Source organism: Haliotis rubra, unplaced genomic scaffold, assembly GCF_003918875.1.
Source record: "Haliotis rubra isolate DU_JTF1 unplaced genomic scaffold, ASM391887v1 Scf68, whole genome shotgun sequence".
Lineage (NCBI taxonomy): Eukaryota > Metazoa > Mollusca > Gastropoda > Lepetellida > Haliotidae > Haliotis > Haliotis rubra.
This window is the reverse complement of record NW_025767390.1, coordinates 722,373-749,003: the sequence shown is the minus strand read 5'-3', so window position 1 is coordinate 749,003 and position 26,631 is coordinate 722,373. Positions and strand designations below refer to the sequence as shown.

General features: G+C 38.7%; 1 protein-coding gene across 1 annotated transcript; it reads right to left on the bottom strand.

The window, feature by feature from the left end:
- Positions 1–3,698: 3,698 nt before the first annotated feature.
- Positions 3,699–24,786, bottom strand: LOC124258015 (radixin-like). The gene is given in 17 exon segments (XM_046692090.1): positions 3,699–5,975; positions 6,986–7,089; positions 8,253–8,538; positions 9,074–9,118; positions 9,160–9,233; positions 10,207–10,337; positions 11,279–11,310; positions 11,312–11,443; positions 11,958–12,054; positions 12,594–12,740; positions 13,851–13,934; positions 15,210–15,379; positions 16,336–16,440; positions 16,900–16,995; positions 20,251–20,334; positions 22,906–22,998; positions 24,652–24,786. Coding segments are annotated over 16 exon segments (1,764 nt in total). The 5' UTR covers positions 22,918–22,998; positions 24,652–24,786; the 3' UTR covers positions 3,699–5,810.
- Between the last annotated feature and the right edge of the window lie 1,845 nt (positions 24,787–26,631).

The window sequence follows — 26,631 nt, the reverse complement described above, 5'->3', positions numbered from 1 at the left end:
TTACGATCTGAATAAGTTCGATTTGCTGTCGCTTGTATCATAACAATTTTCTTTTATGAATTACCTCCCTTTGACCAAGCTAAGGTTGTCTTTAGCTCGCCACAACATAAACAGAATTAATATCGGGAAAAACATTTGGTGCTGTTCTTCTATATTTGTTTTACACAAAGTTTTTATTGTCTTTGCTTACAAACGCAAAATGTTTCCTTAAAACCAAAAGGTTTTTTGGGTTGGTTAACTTCTTTGAGAGGAATTCAGAAGTTGGAGTAATTTATTAAGGATGGATAACAATATATGGATGAACAACTTCTTTATTACAATGAGGGGCTCGCCTCTTACGACAAATGTGATCGGGTGGTCGGGCTCGCTGATTTGGTTGACACGTCATCGTATCCCAATTGCGTAGATCGATGTTGATGTTGATGATCACTGGATCGTCTGGTCCAGACTCGATTATTTACAGACCGCCGCCATATAGCTGCACAGTGGTTGATAAAGAGATCGACATTTGCGTATGAAAAAAACCGAAAAGAAACGAGAACACACAAATGATCTTTATTCATAACTAGATGGGTTTCATCAGTATCTCAGTAAGAAGTTAGAATTTGCAAATTATTTACATGTCAATGAGTTAGGTCTTTATTAGGAGCCATTTCGGTATCATCAGAACAGACAACTGACGAGAATGACAATTTCAGCATGGAACACACACAACCTGTCCTTGCTTTACGTCTTAGGAAGCGCTTTGAGCATATCCCTGTGACGTGGAAAGGCGCTATATAAATGGCCTATTATTATTATTTCAAGGAATTTTAAGTATTTGCAATATTGTGGAATTCAGCATTTCAATCAATGTATTTTTCTGGTACAAATACGTTTATTTACCGAACGACGCCACGTAGCTGAAAAATTACTGAGTGTGTTAAACACCTAAGAGACGTTATTATACACAAATTCTCCACACAATCTGAGAATTCCTATATTTGCTGACCTGCAGTTGCATCTAGGTCGTCTTCTTTCTGGTTATGCAGTTTGCAAATTTCCTTCTTATGCATTGATATTGCTGGAATTTTGCTAAAAGCACCGTAAAACCACACTCACTCTCTCACTCAAATGTATAAACAATTGATTTCTCAGCATCTGACAACTGCTGATTAAGTGATTCCCGCTGGCGGCATTGTTATCGTTACAACTCACAAGGTCAACGCACATTGTTTTACTGTAGTTTCCTGTTCCCTAAACAGCTCACGCTATGTACAGAATGCCGAGGTGTGCGCTTAATTCGAAACAAGTACACAAGGAAACAACAATTTTTATTTGTCTTCGGAATCTCATCCTTCTGAACATCCGAGCATTAGTATTGTATGAGTGCGTTCTATAACGGGCAAGTTATTATAGATATTCTAGTACTTCCAATGGTTGGCGAATTAAGGGAATCATATAATAACTTCTGTCCGTAACTTAAAATGTACAATCTGTAATCTGGCCATTTCTTTCCGAGTTTACATTAATAGACTGGAGTGAGTGAGTGAATATGGTTTTACGCAGCTTTTCACACTATTCCAGCAATATCACGACGGTGACACCAGAAATTGGCTTCACACATTGTACCCATGTGGGGAATCGAACCCGGGTCTTCGGCATGACGAGCGGACGCTTTAACCATTAGGCTACCCCACCGCCCCTCATGGCCTGGGGCTCCTTTCACGGAGCAACTTTTACTAATGTTAGCCTCAACTCCCATTCTTTAACATTGCACTAAGGTTACCTTAATGAGTGAGTGAGTGAGTGAGTGAGTTAGGTTTTAACACGCTTTTAGCAATATTCCAGCAATATCACGGCGGGGGACACCAGAAATGGGCTTCACACATTGCACCCATATGGGGAATCGAACCCGGGCCTTCGGCGTGACGAGCGAACGCTTTAACCACTAGGCTACCCCACCGCCCTTACCTCCGTGACTTACGATCACCTTAAAGTGCTTCGTGAAAGGAGGCCCTGGACAGGTAGCCGAGAGCCGCGATGAGGACCGCATCGCGGCTCCGGCTACTGGGCAGGAAGATGGCGGTTTCCCCATTGGTGAGAAAGTAATGGTGAATTGAGAACAACAAACAACGTTCGTTCTCGCCATGTCCACTTGTAACGTAAATCTAAAGAAGCCAAAATGTACTTTGAAGGTTGAACGTACAGGATGTACTTTTAGAATATACATTCCATTTTGAATAAGCGATTCATGTTTCATCATCTGTCAAACGTTTAATGAGGTTTAATCATGAAGATAAATATTTCCTATGTCTCATTCCCACTGGAACCGCGGTGGGGTGGCCTAGTGGTTAAAGCGTTCGCTCGTCACGCGGAAGACCCGGTTCGATTCCCACATGAGCGCAATATGTGAAGCCCATTTCTGGTGTCCCCCCCGCCGTGACATTGATGGAATATTGCCAAAAGCGGGGGATCTCACTATCATCTTGAGTGTATTCTTCGAGAATACAGAATGTACCCTTCAAGGTGTGTTATCTCATCTGTGTGTCATACCTAAAGGAGTTCCCTAAACATAGACGTCAAGGCGCCATAACGTCTCATTTTCATCCCGAATTATACTTCCAAGTTGTCTCATTCATCCTCCTTACAAATTTTAAGTGGTCCCATTCCCATTCATATATTCCCCTGCAATATGCACCTAAATTTCGCATTTTCATCCTGAATATACACTTCTGGTCTCATTCAGTTCTTGGGGGTTTATCCTTATCCTCTATGTAAACATCCAGTGAGTGTGGGAGTTCAGTTTTACGCTGCACACAGCAATATTCCAGCTGTATGGCGGCGGTCTGTAAATAATCGAGTCTGGACCAGACAATCCAGTGATCAACAGCATGAGCGTAAACATCCAGAACTGATGTTCCCATGTTGAATGATTCCCATATTGAGTGATTCTACAGGCCTGGTCCTGAAAGTTCTCTTGATGGTCTCATTCTAATCCTGAATATATTCAAGAAGTTTCATTCCAATCCTGAATATTCCCTTCAGGATGTCCCATCCTAATTCTGAATATACCCTTCAAGAGGTCCCATTCCTATCTTGATTCTCATCCTTAAATTACACTTCAAGCGGCCTCATTCTAATCCTGAATATACCTATCAACAGGCCATCTTAAAAACAACTTGTGGGTCACATTCGGAATATACCTGCCAAATATACACTTCGCGGCATCGTCTGGTGTAACGTCCGATTCCTCTTTGACAACTGTTGGAATGGCTCCATTGGATGATCCTTGCAAATTCTTTCAAGCACTTTTTTGTCTGCCCCAAACTCGTGCATAGTCCTCCACAATACAGACATACAATTCTGCATAGGGCAAGCTAAACAAATACTCATTCACTCATTCAGTAAAGTTCTACTCAGCAAGAGTATGGTTTTACACAGCGATATTCCAGTCATATTAGAGCAGGGACGCCAGAAATGGGCTTCACACACTGTACCCATGTGGGGAATTGAGCCCGGGTCTTCAGCATGACTAGCGCGCTTTACAGCTAAGCTACCCTACCCTCCCCAGTTCTATTAGAGGGTCTCCCAAATGTGCAGAAGCTGGTGGACCTGGAGCTTGCATTCCTGTTTTTATTAGCTCATGTAAAGATTCCTTGGCGGATGATGTTTCTACAGTTATGTTCTTCTGTCAAAATGACCACAGACATGTGCTATCTGTTTTGAAATATTTATTGCCAATCGTGATAACATAGCATACTCGATGAGACATCTTATGACTATATGGTTATGTAGAATGTTCTTAGTCAAACTGACCCAGTACCAGCTATTACCTTTCATGTGGACAAGGTACAGTCTGACCCATTCTCATATTCTGTATAGCATGGGCATTAAGTGGCGCTTCTAAAGAATGACAAACAGAAGTAAAAAAATATCAATGAAAAAAATAAATAAAATAATTTCCGCTATCAATTTTGGCATAATTAGTCATCAAGTTACTATGTTTTTTCTTGCACTTACGCAGAAGTCATTCTGGAAGCCTCTAAAGTCTCTGTACAGATAATGCTGAGGACAAGCTTACACAAAAGACAGAAAACAGAAGATAAATAGTAATTGGAATTATTGTTCAATTTAATATCAATTTTTTCTTTGATACATTCTTCAAGAATAGTTCCATCCATTTTTATTGAACACTATTTGAAAATTATTCTAAAAATCTCATATCAGAAATATCAGAGTAAAATAAGTTAGAAAATGCAAAGTAAGCCTATAGTATAATCTGTATACAAGTGCTATGTTACATTACAGAGAAAACAAAAAATCCAAAAGACTTCATGTATATAGATTTTTGCTGAATATGATTTCCTTTTGATGGTCCAGTATCTTCTCATTATAGCCACAACACTATAACACCAGATGGCACTCCTTTCAATGAGATCACACAAATGTGGTTTGAAACACAATCCTCAATACAATTTCCATTTAAATTCAAACTGGACAGCCATCAATGATAAAATATATTTAAACGTTTGCTACAAAAATAGTGATTCTGTTATGTTCCCATTCATAAAGCGTCACAAGCATTCAAAATCAGAAAAGTGAGTCTTTATAAACGGTGCTCCAAGAATAGCAGAGGAATTAATTTTGTTCACCAGCTGAAAAGGCTGTTCTTGCTAAGAAAGAATTCCATGGTCCATACAACCAAACTGTGACAAAATCATTAAAATAACTGGCCATGATATATTGGTCGCTCAATTTTCAACAAAGAATATCACAGAAATAACTGCACGGAGACATACTACATTCATGTAAAAAAATGAACTCCATGCATATCTGTTTTCAAAAAGACAAACTGCTAACATCGGCACTTTTTCTAACCTTGATGGCAATATATATATATATATATATATAGTTTTGCCTTTAGTATTCATGAGAGAAACTGCTGCCGAAAAGACAGTATCCCATTATGTGTTTCCCATCAGCTGTGCATGAACTACAAGGAAATTCACAAAATGGAAACTGTAGAAGAGAACCAGTCCACTGGAATTTGTCCTAGTTTGAACAATTACCAAGTTGAAGAGCGAGGCCTGAATGACAACCCTGATGAGATGTTTGTTTGGTGTTGACTGCATGACGGTCCCATGCTTACACACAGCTAGCACCCAGAACTAAAGCACAAACAATGTACTTGGGGTATTAAGCAATTGTTTATCTGTACAGTCTGGTTACAAAATATCAATCAGATACAAAAAGGCATTATTGGATACCTAGTCAGCTAAACAAGTCATCATTTTACATATTTAATGACAAGTTTGACAACCCAGACATAACCTTTGCACCATGCTGTCTTGTGTAATTTTGATTTCAATTTGAAAAATAGTTCTTCAAACATGTTATCTTGGAAAAGTCCTAAGTCTACTAAAAATGCCACTTTGGTGACCTTATGGAATTAATGATTAATAAAATCCATCTGGAATATTGAGTAAACCTCCAACCATGCCTGGGTCAGTGATCCCTGCACGACTATGCTGTCACATTGTTCTCCATTCATATTCATGAGGCAAAAATTGCTTCTCGGCAATTAACGCACAGAATTAGCCTCCTTACGATATATCCTGAGTGAAAAGACCTCAGTCTAGAGTGATGGTGAGAGATAGTAGGTCCATAGAACAGTAGATAGAAATGTGGCTATATAAACTGGTACATCAGTTCTTGGTAGTTCCCATAATAAAACATTCAGTATGAGAACCCAATTCACAGTGGTAGAGTGGATTGCCCTCTTGGAGAGGGTAGGAGGTTCCCAAGATCAAGGTGACGATAGTACTTGTTCACATGCTCTCGAACTCATCCACTCGCCGTTTTGTGTTGCCCTGACGGATCTGTTTTAGAGTTTTGTATTTGTCACGGCCAGCTCTCTTGTTGTCAATATGGAGTTGGTCCATCTTTGTAATCTTCTCCTCATGACGAGCATTGTCCAGCTCAGAACTCAAAGACTGAAATTACACATGGGATCAGTTGTAATGACATTAGGAGAATCTGTTGTCATGGTTTTAACTGAAAGTCAACTGTGCAAATGCTTTTTATTCATACCGTGATTGTTTAGCACCTATCTGGAATAATTAAAAATTTCAACTATGACGCACAGGCATACGATGGAAATCAAACGTTTTTCAAAAAGACATGATTCACAAACTCTGTAATTCGCATGAAGGCTTACAACAGAAAATTCAGTTGATGAATATTCAATTTCAAAATACCTTTGAACAGCAGCTTGAAAGAGCTATTATTAAATTGCTCTCTGAACCTAATAAGTACTACAATTATCAAGTAAGTGCGAACCATCTTCACACGACAGCTCCCCATCAGTTTAACATAAATCTTAAAGAACCTCCCTTCAGTTATAGTAACATGTGTACAACAACTGAGCAATATAATATATTTTTTAGGTGTCCTGGCCATTTGCTGTAAATTTAGTCGAATACACATACAGGGTTTTACAGAACGCGTGATTCCTGCGTATTGGACGCAGAAATTCGATGAAGTACCCCCAAACTAAAATCATGTGCGTCCTTGTGGACGCAACATCATTTTTTTCTGGTAAATAACTTTCTGAGTTTGTAATAATATCCCATATTAAAATGTAAATATTCTGTTTACAACCATTATTATAATGACATTGAAAGTAACACATATTATAACATAATCATTATTAAATGGGAAGCGTCCATGATAATTGATTTCATGCAAATTGATTGACTCCCAATTTTGGAAACGGACTCCCCCCAAAATATGCCTCGAGTCCCCAGGACTACCAGTTTTGAAGAGCTACGTAAAACCCTGCACATTATGAATAATGGTAATAACAAAACTAAAATCAGTGGTCCCCTGATATAACCATAGTTACTGTACTTAAATGTACCAACCCTAAGGATTTCACAGTAACCTATTGAGTAATGTTCTCAATTCCTTAATGGGTTCAGATAACATTGCACCTGTAACCTACCTTTAACTTGGCGCTGAGAGACTCGTTAGTATCAGCTATGACTTGACGACTCTCTTCAGGTCGAGCCAGGTTCATGTAGTTTTCTTCTACTTGAAGTTCTGAGGCTGAAAAGGAAGAAACAAATAACCAACATCTACATTTCAACAGCAACTGTCTTGGGGTCAAACAAGCATATCACCTTGCTATTTGATTGAAAGTCTCACAAATAACATTAATTCTTCCAAGAGGACAACCAGTGCTTCAACCAATGGAAATGTCACACAGTAGTAGACCAAAGCAGATGATGCTTTCGGTCATTTAGAAACAGGTGTGTATATATTGATAATAACACAGTTATAGTATAGATATGTGAAAGACAGATTTAGTGTGTGAGTGAGTATGGGTTTACGCCACTTTTTGCAATATTCCAGCAATATCACAGCAATAAAGGGAAAACAGAAAAAAGGGTTTCACACATTGTACCAATGTGGGGAATCAAACCCGTGTCTTCGGCATGATAAGCCAATGCTCTAACCACTTGGCTACTTGGGGTGGGCGATAATAACGGTTAACCGATAAATTGCAATTCGAACTTCACAATACGATATATTGCAGTACACTTTCCGCGAACCGGTTCACCCGACACGATCGGTAATTTTCGTGATGTAGTCAAAACTACTAATAACATTTGAATTTCCTTTATATTATTATACATTAATAGTTTTGAGAATGTCTATTGGTCATATAATTGCATTTGCGTGACTTTTAAACCATGTAAATAAAAAATAGATTGGTACCGGCACTCGTTATAAGGATAAACAAACCAAAATGGCGGACGACGTTCCAGACGCTTTTTCTCGAGTTCCAAACTTTAGAGCAAGTCTTCAATTTGGAAACATTTTCAAAGGATCTCTTGTACGATCAAATCTGAGTCCTGCCAGTGGCATTGTTTCAAAAGAAAGGAAACAGTAATTTCATTACCTAAATCCGTGTGTTACACTTTCACAATATATTGCAATACATATTGCAATACGCCAACACCAACACATCACAATATATCGCAATACGAAAATCTTGGCTATACCCAAACCTATTGGCTACCCCATCGCCCCTGAAGATAGACCCATTTCATTCAGACGACTGTTGCAAGTTCATCAAGTGGATGCTTCCATTATTCAATAGATATCCACTACTCTTCACTTACGTTTTTCTGTTTAAGTAATAAGCCTGCCTGAGTGTTCTAAAATAAATCCAGTCAGCATATTCCAACTCAATGATCCCAACTTACAGCCATGTTCCTCATTATCATCCTCGTGCTCGTGCACATGGACAGCAGCAGAGAGCCTCTCTTCCATCTCCCGACGCATCCTCTCCTGCTCTTCCAACTCGGCCAGCTGCCGTGCCCTCTCCTCCTCTCTCACACGCAGCTGTTCGGCCAGTTCTCTTTCCTTGGCCTCAGCATCTGCCTTTGTCTTGTCAAGGTCCTCCTTCAGGTTGTTGACAAACAGCACCTGTTCCTGAAGCTCACACTGCCGACTCTCCAGTGCTTCTTTAGCTGCCAACAGCTCTTGTTCCTACAGAGAGAAAACATCTTTTCAGAATTTCTTTTAAACCAAATTTAGACTGTTTTATCATACTTTTGAAAGAAAGCAAGACAAAGGTATAAAGACAAAACAAATACTGACTGACCTAGTTTGCTTTTACGCCGCTTTTAGCAATATTCAAGCAACATCACAGCGGGGAACACCAGAAATGGGCTTCACACATTGTACCCATGTGGGGATTCGAACCCGGGTCTTCGGCATGATGAGCCAACGCTTTAACCACTAGGCTACCCCACCGCCCCACAAAACAAATAGAAACTACTATGGAAAAAGAGTTTCAATATACTTGGGTTATACAAGTGCTAGTGCCTAATCCATGATAGTGAAAGTGGCCTTCAATCTCACATTTAGGAGTGCAAGTTGAATACCAGCCTGAGCAAGTACAACTTCAAAATGTACTTGCCCTTGGGCAGGTGGGAAGTTTGGTATTTGAAAACCCCTGACCGTTATCAACTTCCTGACTATTATCAAACCCTCCATGACGCTCCCAGCAGGAACTACATACCAGCTGTAACCTTTCTTCTTCCTTAAGACTCTCAGCTGCCTGCATCTGCCTCTCAGCCTCTTCCTTCTCCATTCGGGTGCGCTCTAGTTCCTCCTGGAGACGACCTCCTCAGCAATGGCAGCCTCTTGAGCACTCATCTTGCTCTGCATTTCCTCAAACACTGTAACACAAATCAATATTCCAAAGTGTAACTAGACAATATTCCAATTTATCATCCAAAACTGTGTTCCACAGGAGATATCGCTTGTGTGAGATCAGGCGATATCTCCTAGGAGATATCGTTTTGACAGTAGATTTTGCACAATGCCCTCACAATGCTATGACGTCATGAACTTGATGACGTCACAATGCTATGACATCGCTGCACTGCAAATCTTATGGCAGTACTGTGTTCAGAGATGTACATTTTTCATTGAAAATTAATGAAGAGTGATTTTGGATGATAAATAGAATCTCACCCTCGTGTCTTCTGATATCAAATATATCAACACTCGTTGATAAAAGTAAAAATATCCTCGGCAAGCCTCGGATATTTGTTATTTTATCAACTCGTGGTGATATATTTGATATCAAAAGACACTCGGGTGAGATTCTCTATCTGTACCACAAAGAGATATTCTAATGACTAATGAGACTATTCAACAGTGAAACAAGATGTTTAATACAAAAGTATTGATGCTTTTTATGGCTGAGTTTTGTCAGCCTTCATTTGGTCATCAGATTATATCTCATTCCACTTTTTCAACAAAAGGCATTGACTAATATAACACACTTGATATGGATGTGCAACTTCTTTCTTATTTACACACGACGTTTCTGGGATATTACTTGCCCCTTAATCAGGTGAATTGACTAGACTATTGAAATGTCACCACTATACCTTGGACATCGTTGGACAAACTTAAATCCTGTTAAACAGGCATAAGAGGAAACAAGATATTGTCCGTCATGGGGGACAGGAGGTGAAGCCTGGTTAAAGTCATGTTGATGATTATTTCACTCATAGTAACATGCACCCCTGCTTGTTCTTATCTGCCTGTTCTATACCACAATCCAATTGAGAAGACATGTCAAAGTTTAGCTTGGCACCATAGCCACTTGACCACAGTTTATCACAGCCAGGAAACACCTACCCTTCTGTTTCTCTAGATCATCCCGCTTCATCTGTTCCCGCTCTTCCTCCAGTAAGCGAAGTCTCTCTTGCAGCTGCTTCTTCTCACGCTCCTCGATCTCTCGCTGTTGTTTCTCTCGCAGCAGCTCATCCCTGCAACCAAAACCCTTCATACAGTCTACAGCTCAACAGCCTTTGATAAATTTGAATTTGCTGATGACTTATTCAATATTTGGAGGGACATGGGATTTTGGGTTAAAAAGATAAAAGTATTTCTGTCATTGAGCAAGGAGAATCCAAACAATTCAGTGGGGAGGAACCACAACAAACTTTACTCAGGGCGTCCAGCACTTGCATTGGACGGGCCATTTTGGGGAGGGTCGACCCAAGGTCAAGTCAGGTTTTCTATACATTTCCTGGAATCAGCTATTTAACCATCCTCGATGATCTCCAGGGTATACGTTACGATCACTCTCCACTATACCCTGGATGCATCCACGGCTTGGCCCAATGATTTTATTACCTCCCTTGGCTGGCTTTTTATCCAATCAGGTGTCTACGCTGGGAAGTTGAGCGAACCAATCACAACTCGCTTTCACTTCTTAAAATTATCTAACCGTTTAAACTTGGCAACACAATTGATGCAGAGGTACTTGGAAAGATGTAGGAGTTCTTTAATATATTTTTTTGAAAGTTTCAGATCTGTCAATTTGTCTGTATTATTTTCCCAAAAATCTGAGTGGTACTGCCAACAAACCTTCAAGACTGCGACCGCAATCTTTGTTGACACTGACAAGCTCGGATGTAATGGCGGCTTAGTTGATTGGCTACGATGAGAATGCGGAGCCAGCAAAGGGAGGTAATATAATTATCTGGCCAAGCCGTGGATGCATCCAGGGTATAGTGGAGAGTGATCGTAACGTATACCCTGGAGATTATCGAGGATGCTATTTAACCAGAATAAACAAGTACCAGACCCACCAAACATAACTACAGTTCATTAGTCTTACCACAACAACCATTATTGTTAAGAAAATGGAGGCTATTTGAACGTATTTAAGGGACACAATCTGGAGTGGTCTTGGCATCCTCACCTTTCCCTCTGTCTGGCAAGTTTCTCATCTCGGGGCCTGAGCTTTCATCTGCTGCACTTCAATTGTATCTGGCTTCCTCCTCCTCATGTACAACTCATGATTTCCCATACACAGAGCTAAAATTCTCTTGCATATCCTAAGGCGAGGAGCGTAAAAGATGAAGTCCTGGAAATCAAAAACAAACACTTACCAACCAGTATGACTAATATGGAATGAGAGACATTTACTTATCCAGGTAAAGTGCAGATCAAGGATCTTTAAACTGTTTGAGAGGCATTCCAATTGTGAATAATAGGAATGACAAGTCTTTATGGATGATCAATTCCTTTATTGTGCAATAGTGGCGTTTTGATATAGATACTTATACAGTTTTCAAGGAAGACACATCGCTATTGCACAATAGAGAAGTTGATCATCCATCAAGACTTGTCATTCCCAAGGATCTTTCATTAAAATTAAGATAATCAAGAGAATGTAGTGTAATGCTCCAGACTTATATAACATCTTGTCGACTGAAGATTGGATACAGATTTTTTTAATTCAAACTTTAGCCACTGAATAATAGACTGACCTTTCTTGCTCAGGTATAATCATGTACATATAGACTGACATGTCAACTTTCAAAGAAAGATTGTTAACTTTTAATGTCCTTTTCTAATTTTCTAGCTTGTATACTCACTGGTGCTTTCTTGTCTATTGGTTTAATGACAAACTTCTTGTCATTGAAAGAAATGTTCCGGATTTCACTCCACGGGAATCCGATCTTAGGTGTTAGTCTGAAATGAAAGTAAAAGAGCAAATAAACACTGCTGCAGAGCTGAAAACAGTCAACTTCCAGTGAGTATTCAAAATTAAGCATCTTACATGTGTCATTGTGATTTCAACAGCATCATTTCACTCCTCCGCAATAAACTTCAAATATTGTTATCCCACTGTCAGTGTTTGAATTATAACAAGTCAAAAGGTCCTTGTATAAAAAAAAAAATAGCCTTAAAAAATAACCAGTTGTTATTTGTAAATCATGACACTGAACTTTCTAATTTCTAAGTCAATTGTAAAATGACATTTTCACAGCAACTCCTGACATTAGTTTGTCATATTTGTTAATGGAAAGAGTGAGTGAGTGAGTTTGGTTTTACGCCGCTTTTAGCAATATTCCAGCAATATTATGGCGGGGGACACCAGAAATGAGCTCCACACATTGTACATATGTGGGGAATCGAACCCGGGTCTTCGACGTGACGAGCCAACACTTTAACCACTAGACTACCCCACCGGCCCATTAATGGAAAGAAATGACAGCTGAAATACTCACTTATCATCCTTCTCATACACATTCAATCCAAGTGCGTCTACTCCTAGTGAGAGTTCTGTCCCCTTCTTGTTTCTGATCTCAAAGTAATTCACACCGTACATCTCCAAGTCCTGTGCTATTTTCAGGTATTCCATCATGGCATCTTCTCTGTAACAGAAGGTGGACAGTTAATCCAAATGAATTGAGAGCACACTTCCAAAAGGAAGTCACCATGTGACAACATACGCTGAAGCACCATGTGACAACATACGCTGAGGCAACATTTTTTTTTGTCAAGTGTTTGGGTTGGGTTTCTAACAGTAGTGTTGTGTTTCAAAGAGTGGTTTTACAGGTTGTTTTTTTTAAAAAGGACTTAGGTCTGTTGCATGTGTGTTGTTGGTGTTTCTGTTAAGTGACTTTCTGGGGTGGTGGGGTGGGGTGGGGTGGGGTGGGGTGGGGTGAGGTGGGTTAGGGTTAGGGTTAGGGTTAGGGTTGGGTAGGGTAGGGTAGGGTACGGTGTGTTTTCATTGGGATGATAGTACTGCTTGTGGTTGTTGTTTTAGGAGGGAGGGTTGTGTTTTTGGTTAGTTGGCAGTGTTTCTGGTGGGAAAGTCGTGTTTCGAATGGAGGTGAGGTGAAATTGGGTTTAAAGTCGTGCTTGAGAATATTTCGCTCATATGACGAAGTGCATGCGTGTGTATGTGTATCTGCTTGTACTAGCCCAGACTTAAGCTGGTTTTATAGTGCTAGCCCACTGGGATACCATGCCGCAGTGAGGCAAGAATACCCCACTCAGACACATTATACTGACTCCAAGCCGACCAGTCCTTGTTGTACCCATTAATGCCGAGCACCAGGCAGGGACCAACAAGTACCATATTTTAACGTCTTTTAGTATGACGCGGTCGGGGACATTTGGAATGGAGGGTAGTTCATCTGGTGGGTGGGTGGTGTCTGCAGTGTTGCAAGTTAGTATATCCAATGGGCTGGTGATACTTGAGGTGGCTTATTTGTAGACTGTGGTGTTTTTGGTGGGAGGGTGGCGTTTCCAATGGGACCGCAGAGCATCGGTTGGGTTGGTTTTGTTTCCCATAGTCGGATGTTACAGTATTTAATTGGATGGTGATATTTCTCTTTGGCTGGTGATACTTCTGGAGGTATTCTGGATGTTTGTGTTTCTGGTTGATGGTTTTTCTAGCGGTTGGTGTAAAGTTGCAAGACACAAATATGACAGCCTATGTGTAACTGAATATGTAAGGTAAACACTTGTCAACTTACGGGGTCATTGATTTGTGTTCACAGTACCAGGTTGTGATTCGTTCTTCCCACTGCTCTCGGCTCAGCTTGTGTTGATCATATACTCTGAAGAAGTACAAAAACAGTCATGCATTACACTATCTCAACATATATTACAATGCTGATCTTTATCACAACGTCTACACTATTAGACACAAGTTGTACCTAAGGACACCACATTCAAACCACTTCCCAAGTGTTCAAGGTCCAATTCAAATTGTTGCACTTATACAGTGATGGGTTGCAGTGTTGGGAATCGATTAAAATCTCATAATTGATGATTGGTTTATTAGAACCGATCAATCATTGAAAATAATTGGTTAGCTTCATTTATCACATGTTACTGGTTATGTTTGTTAATGCACAAAACATAAATAAAGAACATGTAGTTCTTTTGGGTGGGGGGTTTCAAATTGCACAAAATGCATTCGCAAATTTCACATCTTTAAAGGATGACTAGTATGTTAGGAACAAATTTCTTTAAGATAAATTCAATCATGACTTGGAACAAGCTTGTAGTCCTTATGAAATGTAACAGACAAAACCAACCTTGTCAAAAATATTGTTAATGCAAGTGTTCCAAAATTGTTTGTGTCCGACCATGAGAAAACATTATCGATTGCTTGGTAATTTAATCACTGCGACAATTCTTCGATTATTTCGATTAATCGGACCACCACTAATTGGTTGGAGATTGTACCAGTGTGCACTAATGCTGTTTTATAGTTCCTGTCAGTTTTGGTATGATACTGCCAAATCATCTGCTCATAAGGCAGACGCTCTATACACTAAGCCATGGTCTGCAGTTGTATTGCTTTCACTAGCTTCCTTGTTGCATAGGAATATGGTTATCTTCTTATTTATCACATGATTTATGGTTAGGTATTACTAATATACTGATCAAACAACATCATTCCAGACTTTAAAAGACTGAATTATGTTGTTTTATGAATAATCTTGCTAACTGTGGTTCGACAACTCACAGAAAACCTGATACAAATAGTAATCAGACAGAAAACTGCTGATGCGACAATAAACTTTTAGCTGATATTCAAACGGGAGAGTCAAAACATGCACCAACTGATTGTACCATTAGTATAACAATCTCAGTTTAATCTGTACACCACACATTTAACAAATCTCTAGCTATTGTTAAACCTGAACCAATAAATCCAGTCACTGATATTTGGAGCAACAAGCCATGCTTTAGACAGTGACATGCTATCAACTAAGTGGCATGATCCATTAAGTTGCCTATTAAAACCATCAATTCTAACCTAGATTACCCTCAGTGCACTCAAGCTGAGAAGGCCACAGAGCATATCAACGAACAGGTCTTACCTCTGGGGCAGTAATCTGTCATTGGAAAGGAACCCTGGTTTGTGAACGTCACTGCTGTAATCATGATACTTTGCTTGACAGCTATAGGAAGCTAGGAGGACTGCCGTTTCTGGTGGGCAGTAAATATCATCATTCAAGATGCCCTCTTTCACTTGAAGGTAAAACATTCTCTGGAACACAAAAAACAATCATACTTACAATCATTGCACTGATTAGATTTACTTCAGATTTATCTGGACTATGGAATAAATAGTTCTCCTGAAAACATAAAACTCAATTCCATGAACCCGGCTGTTTGAAGGCAACCTGATGCACGACACTATGGTGGCCATTTCAAATCACAATCTAGACCGAGCAATAAGAGACTTAAAGTGACAGTTTCATACTGATTAAAAATGTCCAAAGCTAGGATTTCACGATCATCACTATTTTAGCTCTTTTTACTGCTATTGCACAAACCATTAAAAACTCACAAAATAGACAAACACTAAGCGGTACATTATTGCAAATAATTCTACACATTTGGAACCAAAAAGAACCCACAAAAATGTAGTGGCTTATAAATTCCCAGGTGATGTTTGGGATTAAAGGAACTATGCATTAAATGAGATAATTATTTTAGTCAAGAATATCATATACAACTGTAGTAAGAAAGGCTTCATTCCAAATATTTCATACATCAAGTGACAATATTATGGTACCACAAAATATGTACACATTAATCTTGACTAGGAACCCTACTTCCTAAAACTATGGTCCAGTTTATACATGCTATTTAGAACCGTTGAGTAGGTAAGTTGTTTCGATGTACATGTAACAATGTTATTGACTCTGTACAATCATACTGAAGTATTATCAACCTTACACGTATGTATTCAAGAGTATACTTTTACACATGTCAACCTGTACGTATACCTGAAGAAAAAAAACGAAAAAAATACAAAAAATTAAAATTAAACATGTAGTGGCTTGTCACATGCCTCACATTTGAGTCAGTGAGTCAGTGAGTTGGGTTTTACGCCGCTTTTAGCAATATTCCAGCAATATCACGGCAGGGGACACCATAATTGGGCTTCACATTAGAACAATGACCAGTGTCAACTACTCAATCAACATACTGCATTACCTGTGTGATCTCCTGAATAAGTTCTTCTGATACATCTTCTGGGAAGAATTTTGCCCTGAATTTAAACTGTAGAGGTTGTTCTTTCTTAACATCCTGAGTTAGCACCTGGAAAACAAATAACTGGTGTTCATAGTCCATATTTTATGTGACATCAAAATGAGTGAGTGAGTGAGTTTAGTTTAACGCCGCTCTCCAGTTATATGGCGGCGGTCTGTAAATAATCGAGTCTGGACCAGACAATCCGGTGATCAACAGCATGAGTGTCGATCTACACAATTGGGAACCGATGACATGTGTCAACCAAGCCAGCAAGCCTTTATTTCAAATAAATAGACACACACACCCTTCAAGAAACACATACACTCTGATATTTAAAATATTTAAGACTCATTGGCTTAATAATCAAAACTGTATCACTTGCAGAAAGCAACTGATTACAAAACACATTCATATCAAAATGCTATCATCAGCTGAAGATCTGTAATTACAGTGTCTGTCTCTGATAAACACCAACCATGCAAGCATGACTTCACAAATAGCTTAATATAAACATTACAAACTCACCTTCTTATTCAACTTTAACCAAGTAATACAATTCTTATTATCTATGTACATAAGTCCGAAGAACCAAATCTCCCTCAGACCAATTGTTTTGACCACCTAGAAAGAAAAGAAAGTGAAACATTTACTACATTTCATATTACAAAATGTGTTTAGAACATCAATAACTAACTACACGAACTGTACCCCAAGTGCTCAAAGTCGTGATGGGGTGTCGTGATGAGGTGTCGTGATGGGGTGTAATGAGGGGTGATGTGTTTAACACTTTCAAAAAGAATTTCAGTCATACTTGGGTATTCATGCTTGTTGTTTAACATCGCGCTCGACAATACTTCAGCTATATCAGGGCAATTTGTCAATAGAGCTAGGACCAGACAAAAAAGACACGGTAAGCATCGATTTACTGAACTGGGCTTTGATGTCATGCATAAATTCAGTCAGCAAGCCTGACCACCTGATCCTGTTAACTGCCTCTGACAATAGGCCTGGCCCCGATTTCTCGAAACAAACTGAACTTTTTACTCAAATTTCAAACTGAGTTTGACAATTTGAAACAGCTGAATTTTAACTCAACTGCATTTTATAAATAAAAAATCCCAAACAACTTCCGTAATCTATCCTCAAAACTCAAATTGTCTACAAAGTTTGAGTTTGGTGTCGAATTCAGTTCATTTTGGGAAATGCATTTTCTAAAATTTGAGTAAAAACTCTTACTAAAGTCAAAACTCAGACTTAAGTTTGTTTCGACAAATCGGAGCCAGGTGTATCCTGGCATACAACTCTGCACAGAATTAATAATAATAATAATAATAATAAATATACACTTGTATAGCGCTTGTTTTCAATATAATCAACTCCTCAAAAGCGCTAGTGAGCAATGAACTGTCCTGGGAATACACAGTGTAACAGTAGCAGACTTTAAACAAATGTGTTTTCAGTAGTGATTTGAATGATTCAAACTCAGGGGCACTTCTTATTTCAAGTGGGAGGGAGTTCCATATCTGGGGGGCTGAGATTTCAAAACTTCTCTTGCCAAATGATGTACGAGCTGACAGAAGCTTCAAAAGACACTGGTTACAGGAACGTAGAGTTCTCTCAGCTTTGTACTCTTGGATGAGTTCAGAGATGTATGGAGGAGCATCGCGGTGGATAGCACAGAATGTCAGAGTCAGCACTTTAACTCTTTCAACACCAGAGGCTTTTTCTGCCATGACACCAAGTTCCCAGAGGCTCTGAGGTAATATCACCTTGTAAAAGATTATTGCTCTACATATCATACACCATTTGAAAGGTCTAATCCTACTGTTTATAAATATGAAATTTATTTTTGATCATATTATTCAAATAATCCAACCACAACGTAATTAATTTAATTTTTAATGAAAATGCAAGCTTAAAAATTTACAATGATAAACCACGAAGGGAGCAAAAAATGCGGTAAGTTTTTCCATTTGTAATATGTCATAATATCCTCATACCTTTTTCTTCTATATTTTCATTTTTACGTAATCGAAAAATTATTTTTAAAAAGATTTCTCAAATAATATGTATGGTCGTCTATTTCCCGATATCAGTGACTTTCCGCTCAGCGGGAAATACGTCGGTTTTTGAAGCTTCGTATGAATAACATGTGAGGCAATTCGTTTGATGGCGGGTATCGTTTGAAAGCTCTGAACATCAATGTCACTGTTCCCTTGCCAAGAGTATTTTCACAGTTGTAAGAAGCGATTTTATTGGATAAAAATTGGTTTCTAATGACGCTTTATCGCCACAGTCTGATATAAGGATTGTGATTGGTCAAAATTGTACACGTGACCTAAGGCAGCCGATCACATTACAGCAATGGATAACGTCCTCGTAAACGAAAACTAATGATTCAGGCGAAAGTTTTGGGTAAAATCACGCTATTCTGAACGTGTTGCGCAATAAATCACCACCTATACGCATATTATGGAACTTAGTGGATGTATCGTGCTAGGTTATGACCTGTGACAAAAATGCTTGATGCATATATTTTAGCATTAAACATCATGTCCGAGCATGAAGTTCGAGGCGACGAAAGCCAAGATGTCACTTGAATTACATTACACGATCGCTCAAAAAGATGGAAATAGCAAGTTATAATATACGTTTGACAACTTTTATGAGTACGGTTGTGGATTTTAGTCTTCAGTTTATTCAGGTTGTTTAATTATTTTCTCGAAACATCGTTACTTTGCTCTTTGACAACTTTGCCGTGGACCCTTGCCGAAGCATGTGTCTGAGAATTGTTTATTTCAATAACATTGCGAAAAAAAGTTTATAATTCTAATCCGGTCGATAATATATGGTCATTTGAAATTTAATGAGTGTTTTCAGACATTGTGAAAAGTGATAGATTTGATAAAAGAATCATATGTTAGTTAGGTTCCTAAAATTATAGATCATTTTGATGTGACTACTGCCTGGCCAGGTTTCCGGCCTACGGTGTCTGGGGACTCGTGATGTCTTGGCCGGTTTTCCGGCCTACGGTGTTGAATGGGTTAAACTTGATTCTGTCCTCAACTTTGAGCCAGTGGAGATTTTTCAGGATTGGGGTGATATGTACTGATCTTCTGGTTCTTTTGATTACAGCTCTAATCAGCATCATTGATTAAAACACCTGCAGTGCAACAGGTGCATTATTGTTATGTTTGTTTCTTATTTCCGCATAATCAGCAATATGACTGGGATAGTCTTGTAAGCAATTTTGGATCAGTGAGTTAGTTTAAGTACTCTAGTACTTTTGTTGGGTTGAGACCCATCTGGGATTCGAACCCACACCCTCAGAGTCAGGCACCTAATCGCCAACACACAAAGTCAGCAGCCTAATCCGCTCAGCCACCGCGACTTCCACAATCCTGAATGGGAAGTACTAGAATTTGTACTTTACTAAGAAAGTGTAATCCCAAATATAACGTTACATTTGATCACTTTCTAAATGGCATTGTGTTAACATAAGTCACAGAGTCCATTACCTGGTGCAATAAGTATTGGTAGAGGTTCTGATGTGTAGGGAAAAACCAAAACCATTTATGCTTTGTATTACATATAACAAATGACAACACAGGCAACAGGTGAACTCATGTGTTTTGTGACGAGTATTCAACTCTTATCGCCACAATGATGCAGGTAAGAGATTTACCACTTGGAGGAAAAACCCATTAGTTCTGCTATGGTGCGAACAAAGCTTGAAACATAATAGATGAGAGGGAGCCATGTTTCATTACTTTACAACACCTGTGACAACTCATACATGATATTGCCTACGCCACCATTAATTGTCTGCCATTCGGCCTAGTTTGGGTTTTTTGACAGAAAGAAAACAACTCCTACCTGGTCAAATAACTGTTTGCCAGTTGTGTTTGGCTGGATCGCGAACTCCAGTTCTGCGTCCATAGTGACAACACGGACATTGACCTGCAAATACAATATGTGCAACATCACTGACTTGTTGTAACACTGAGTACTCAAACATTCATTCTCAAAATATCAAAAGAATCGTTCACATCTGCATATATTGGTATGAACTTCAACCTTTTCTCAACATTTTGAACATGACAGACACATGAATGCATCTAATACATTACAAGAGATAGAAATGAATGAAGGTGCTAATTGAATAAGTTCTTTAGAATGCAATTGGGGTAACAAATACTTTTGATCAATGATATTTCACGTTCATACAAACTGTCTTATATTCTTGTAATCAATACTGCCCTATACTCAATGTCATTATAATACTGAATAACAGTTGAATCAAGCAGAACACTTTCAACTCAACAGCTATCAAGAAAACACTGGTTACGGTCTGGATCCAGAAGTTGCTGTCTATTAATCTCATTCTATCCACTCACAACATAACATTTTACCATGCCCTGTATAATATCCAATAGTATCCAAGCACTCTTTAACCTGCCATTAGAATTGAAACCATGTCATTTGCACAAGGAACTTCTAAGCTCACTACTACATTTTCAGTGTTTGAAAGAAAGTATGACACTATGGGTCCATGACATTAACTTACGGTAAAATCTAAAGATTTATTCAAGCACCATAGATGCCCTTAAATAGCTTCATCAATTTCTGGGTTTAACTAAAAACCATCTGATCCAATGGTACACATCCATGCATACATAATCATATTCTGTGGACGTGAATGGATTAGAACTCACTTAAAAATCACATAAAAACTTATTTCACACTCCCATACAGATTCTCAATGATGCCTCAAGTCACGGCAATGTGTTTGAGCAATATCCTCATTAAATCCATGCTCGTTATTGGAGAGGACCATCAAACTCAACTTGAGGGTCTCTGGACCACCATTATCGCATGTGACATGTTCTGATTGAAGAACAATAAAACAACCTACTTATCAGCTCTTTCAATAAAACTCGCTTAACACTATACATTTGAATTTGAAGATTGATTGACAATGTCATTTTCATTAATTATTCAGGATGCAATAGGCTCCAGGAAGCAGGTGATGAAGGAGCCAATGGCATGCACATGAACGCTCAAGACTGGGTCACCTCGACCTTAACTAGATCTCATTAGAGGTGAGAGCTGATCATGATATGTAAACAGAGTTGTCTGGAATTGCTGTGTGTAACACGATGGCAACTAAGGATCACTAGCCATGTAAGACTTCTAGTAATAACACTGGTTCACACACACTTAAAAAATTGCAAACATTACATCAAGGAAAGAATGGGGCAATTCTATTGATCAAATTAAGGGAATGTCTGTGAACGACAACCAGCTCAATGACTCTTTCTCATGCACTCAACTTGAAAGGCTGCTGACACATTTTCAGAATTATATTCACAGCAGCAGATTTGAGTATGTGGTGTCTTGTGGAAAATGAATTAGGCATGTGCCAAGATATTAACAAGGTTCCATTTACAATCACATAAATCTGACCCATATTTCATTCAACAAATGTTACAGGCTGGTTTTATAATATACTGGTTTATTCACAGTCAAACATCTTTTAGAGAGACTTAAGCCTTTGCAAATGGCAGGCCTGCTTTTGAAGGCAGAGGGAGCCAGAAGCAAGCTCTTGTTTCAAATGTTCATTGTTAGAGCTATTCAAATCACGGTCATGTGATGACTCATGAACGTCAGCTCAGCTGCTAGAACTTTCAGTTTGAAAGTTCAAACAATCACCCGTCCCCGACTCAAACTGATATAACTATATTCTTTCTCCAAATTAAGGAAATGAGGTCACATTAGTTTAATTCAATAATGTGTGTATAAATTGTCAAACCGGGATGGTTTGTTTCACAAACTGTTGCAGCTAGACAGATGGTCACTCCCTATGTTTACATAAGGCAACTAGGCCACACAAGAGGGAGGTATTTATTCTGACTCTGGGTTAGCCATGTTTACATCCTTAGAATTCAAAGATACATTCTTATCTTTACAGAGCTTTTCTTTCTTTAACCTTTTTCAAAATACATAGGTATTTCCAAAACATACATGCATTCTTTTAAAAATAAGCAAGGAGTCAAAGGGTTTGGATCACTACCCTAACATAATGGTTTAAGAAGGGTATGTAGATTCAAATACTATGAAACCAAACCTCAAAGTCCCCCTATTAGTATTACATTCAAACGAGACTTTTTTCTGAGCATTTGGACAAACAGTAATCAATCATGATCACAGGGAAATACAGGAGCATTACACATGCATGAAAATTGACTGCACTCATGCGTTTTTTCCTGAGAATAAGTAAACCAGCGAAAATAACTTATTTAATGCATATCCACTACTCAATATGTACTGAACTGCATAACAAAACTTAAATGAATGTACAACAATGCTAAAACATGTGGAGTAGCTTCAATTTTCATCATGCAATTAAATATATTAACAATCCAAAATACAATAAATTAACCCCACAACACGCCAGTCTCGGTTATAATCAACACAAACTTCCCTTCCAAACTATCTAAAACCAGTGTAAATATTTAAAAGAGTACTTACCGGCTTCGGCATTTTGATTGTATACCCTCAGCCGCCGTCTAAAACCAAAGAGTGTTAGAGATCCCCCTAGAAACCAGATTGGTGTTGAAATCCCTGCAAAAGAAGAGTGAACTGTTGGAGTGGTACTTCAAGCTAGACATACAAAGGGTGTCAGCTCATTCCTCCCCCTCGATACACTACAACAGTGACATCATCCTGTGGTGTCCATGTAGACATGAGCATGGGTGTGGCCCTGCTATATATATATACTGCTGTTCGTAAAACACACACGAGACCCACCTCAAATTGCATCATTAATCAACTCACAATGGTAATGTTTCATGGGTGGTGTTATCTTGATAAATCTGTCAGTGAAAAGGGGGTGGGATCAAGCATATGATAGCTGTTACCAGTCATTGCTAGATTCCCGAGAAATAGGTTTCTGTAGGCTAGTAGAATGGGTTTTATGTTTTGTTACTCTGTACTAACACACGAATTGAATTCATTTCGGTATGCTCAGAATAGACAGATTATACGAACCCCATGAAAGGGTCATAACATACGATATCAGCTCTGAATGGACACTTTTGCATTCAAGTTGCAATTTGCAATATATTTTCAAACCACTGTCAAACACTTTCAAACTCCTGCTGATGAACTATGTTTTATAATTTAGATGACTGGTCCTGCAACATCTATCTATCGAACTTTGAATCTTGAATATGTACTCCAGGAAAATAACACCACTACTATGCTTATTGAAAAAATGTATTTCCTTTAGTTTGATTTTTACACTTCGTACATTCATGTAACCAATAGGTAAGTAACACTTTGTAATTTCATCCCTAAATACAAATTTAGTTCCCCGAAGAGATCACAATCAATGTTCAAAATGTTGAACGCTGTGCTGTCAAATGTGTTAGAGTCATACAAGGAACAAACGTTGAGACGACAGCGAAATGGCTTTGCTAGCAAAAATCATTCAAGCATAAAATAGGTCATTCAAAAAAGGATCCAGTAGGGGTGTGTCCACCCTCTCCAAAGGTAGTCCTCATCTACATACCTTACGTTTCCTAACAAAAATCTCTACAGGTATGTTCCTTAATGAACTTGGTGGAAAGTAAAAAATCCTGAGACGCTGGAGGATGGGCAAAGTCTTTAAATAGGCCTGGTTTTATTGAACTATCCCCTAAAAGAAATGTCTTTTCATTATTTCTAAAAATAACACTCAAACCACGATGCGTGTTCCGGAAGAAATTAAGGTCCATATCTCTCTACTGCGCAAGGAAGGGATTGTATCGAATATTTCAACGGGTTAGGAGCAGCCTAGAAAAAAACACACACAAAAATCGGCAGCTTTAACAACTTATTTGCGCCATAAGCCACTCGGCTCAAATTCTGTGTCGCCTCCCTAGAAAATCTCTCACACAATCGTGTGACACGGTCTGGTGGGGGGAGAGTGAGCGACACCCCCGCCTTAGCTCCAACGGTCGAGCGCTCTAAAAGAGTAATCCGAATAAGTAAAATAAATCCAAAACGAACAGTCAAACACCGCACAGCACAATTTAAACTTTCTGGTTACATCCATGTGCGCGAACACACCTCAAATCACAAGTTATAACGAGTGACAGCCTTGCCAAGTATCCAGCAGAAAAAAACTAAGCTGTGCACATCGTCAGCAATATTCGAGCATATTCCACACTTGTATCGCAAGAAAGAGTGATGATAATCACCGTACTGCAACTTGTGAGGCCGATTTCAACTCACCCTGGAACTGTCAATGCTGAATAGCCTAGTTTTGTAAAGCACCGGTTCGCAATATGGCCGTCATAGGGTGGGGACCGATGTCAATCAATAGCTAGACCCCTCTACGACGTAATGCCTCGTTCTGATTCACGCACCTTGACTTCCGCCGGAGGTAGACGACGCCCCGCTCGAGGTTTTTAAAGGTCTAGTCACTACATAATATTAAAGTTTCACAATATTTTCAATAATGAGTGAAATTTCATTGAGCTCTTATATGATTTCATCAGAAAAGAAAATACAGGTTACAGATACAAAAACAAAAAGTAGCCAGGATTATAGGAGGTTGGGATGTTTATTTAGCTCATAAGCTACTTAAAGGCTAAATAAGCTATCAGTGACAATATTTACTTAATAGCATACTGGGTAGTGATTTCGTGTGACGTGATCTCTAATGCTTTTACACATGTGGACTTGGTGAACATGTAATAAGCAGGCTTTGTATTATAGTGGCTGTTTATTTTCGTTGATGATATTATATTTACATATTATTCTAACCGTATAATCCTTTCTGGTATTAATCAACAATATTGCAGTGAAAAGTACCACTCATGTCAATTAATATTTTCAGAATATTAATACAATAAAATATAAAATGCTCGTGCGAATATATATGTTGTAATATACATGTATTGTCATAAATTATGTTATCATTACACTGGATTAGACATAAACAAATGTAAGTGATTCAACAATTCAGTTATCAGTATTCCACGAACGAAACACCCAGCTTGTGGTCAATGAACTGAAAGTATTACAAGTATAAGCATAATAATTAAGCTACTAATTATTGAAAAGGCATGCTGCATGAGTGTCACGACCGGGCATATGTAATTGAATTATATGCTGGGAATGTCACGATATATGTGTCTTATTATTGACTAAGTTATTAGTTATTGTTTCATTCAGGGTCGGGTTTTCCTGCGTGCCAGTACCACATTGGGACTGCTCGCGAATAGCTGCAAAACGTTAAGTAATACACTTTCACTCACTCACTCGCGAGTAGCTGCAAAACGTTAAGTAATACTCTTTCACTCACTCACTCACGAATAGCTGCAAAACGTTAAGTAATACTCTTTCACTCACTCACTCACGAATAGCTGCAAAACGTTAAGAAATACTCTTTCACTCACTCACTCACGAATAGCTGCAAAACGTTCACTTTCACTCACTCACTCACGAATAGCTGCAAAACGTTAAGTAATACTCTTTCACTCACTCACTCACGAATAGCTGCAAAACGTTAAGAAATACTCTTTCACTCACTCACTCACGAATAGCTGCAAAACTTATAAATGCGGCGTTAAGTAATGCTCACTCACTCACTCACTCACACAACATCTATGTCTTACGGTGCAGCATTACATGTTGATAACGTGCAAAGTGATAAGTATCGGACACAGCATTTAACCGGAATAGTGAGGGAGTGTTATCTATCGCAGCAGTCAGCGTTATTCCGTATCTATCACGACTGTTAATAACTGAGTCGTTACCTGGCAAACGAATGGTTGACATAAGGAGCAATTATGTATGAAATACACAATAAACCAAGTCAAACACTGCGAACACCGATGTGAAGGTGGGTCGGAGGTGGCCATGGGTTAATATTCCAGTCTGTAATCCTTCGTGGTTAGAACAGAATCTTCCATAATGAATTTACCCCCGGAAAATGACCAAACACTCAAAACACTAAAACACAAGCGTTATCAAAATTTGTTTGGGAGGCATTTTAGAACCAAGTTCTATGGATATTTCACTCATTGCAATGCAGAAGTTGACTGCACTCCCCTACACACACACGCACGCACACACAGTTTTCAAAACGTCAGGTTTGACACCTTTAAACATTGATGAAAACTTTACTTTGCCCGCAAGTTAACTAAATTTTCTAGAACAATATTCACATGATGTCCAAAAACATTAAATTTAAACATATGCTAATTT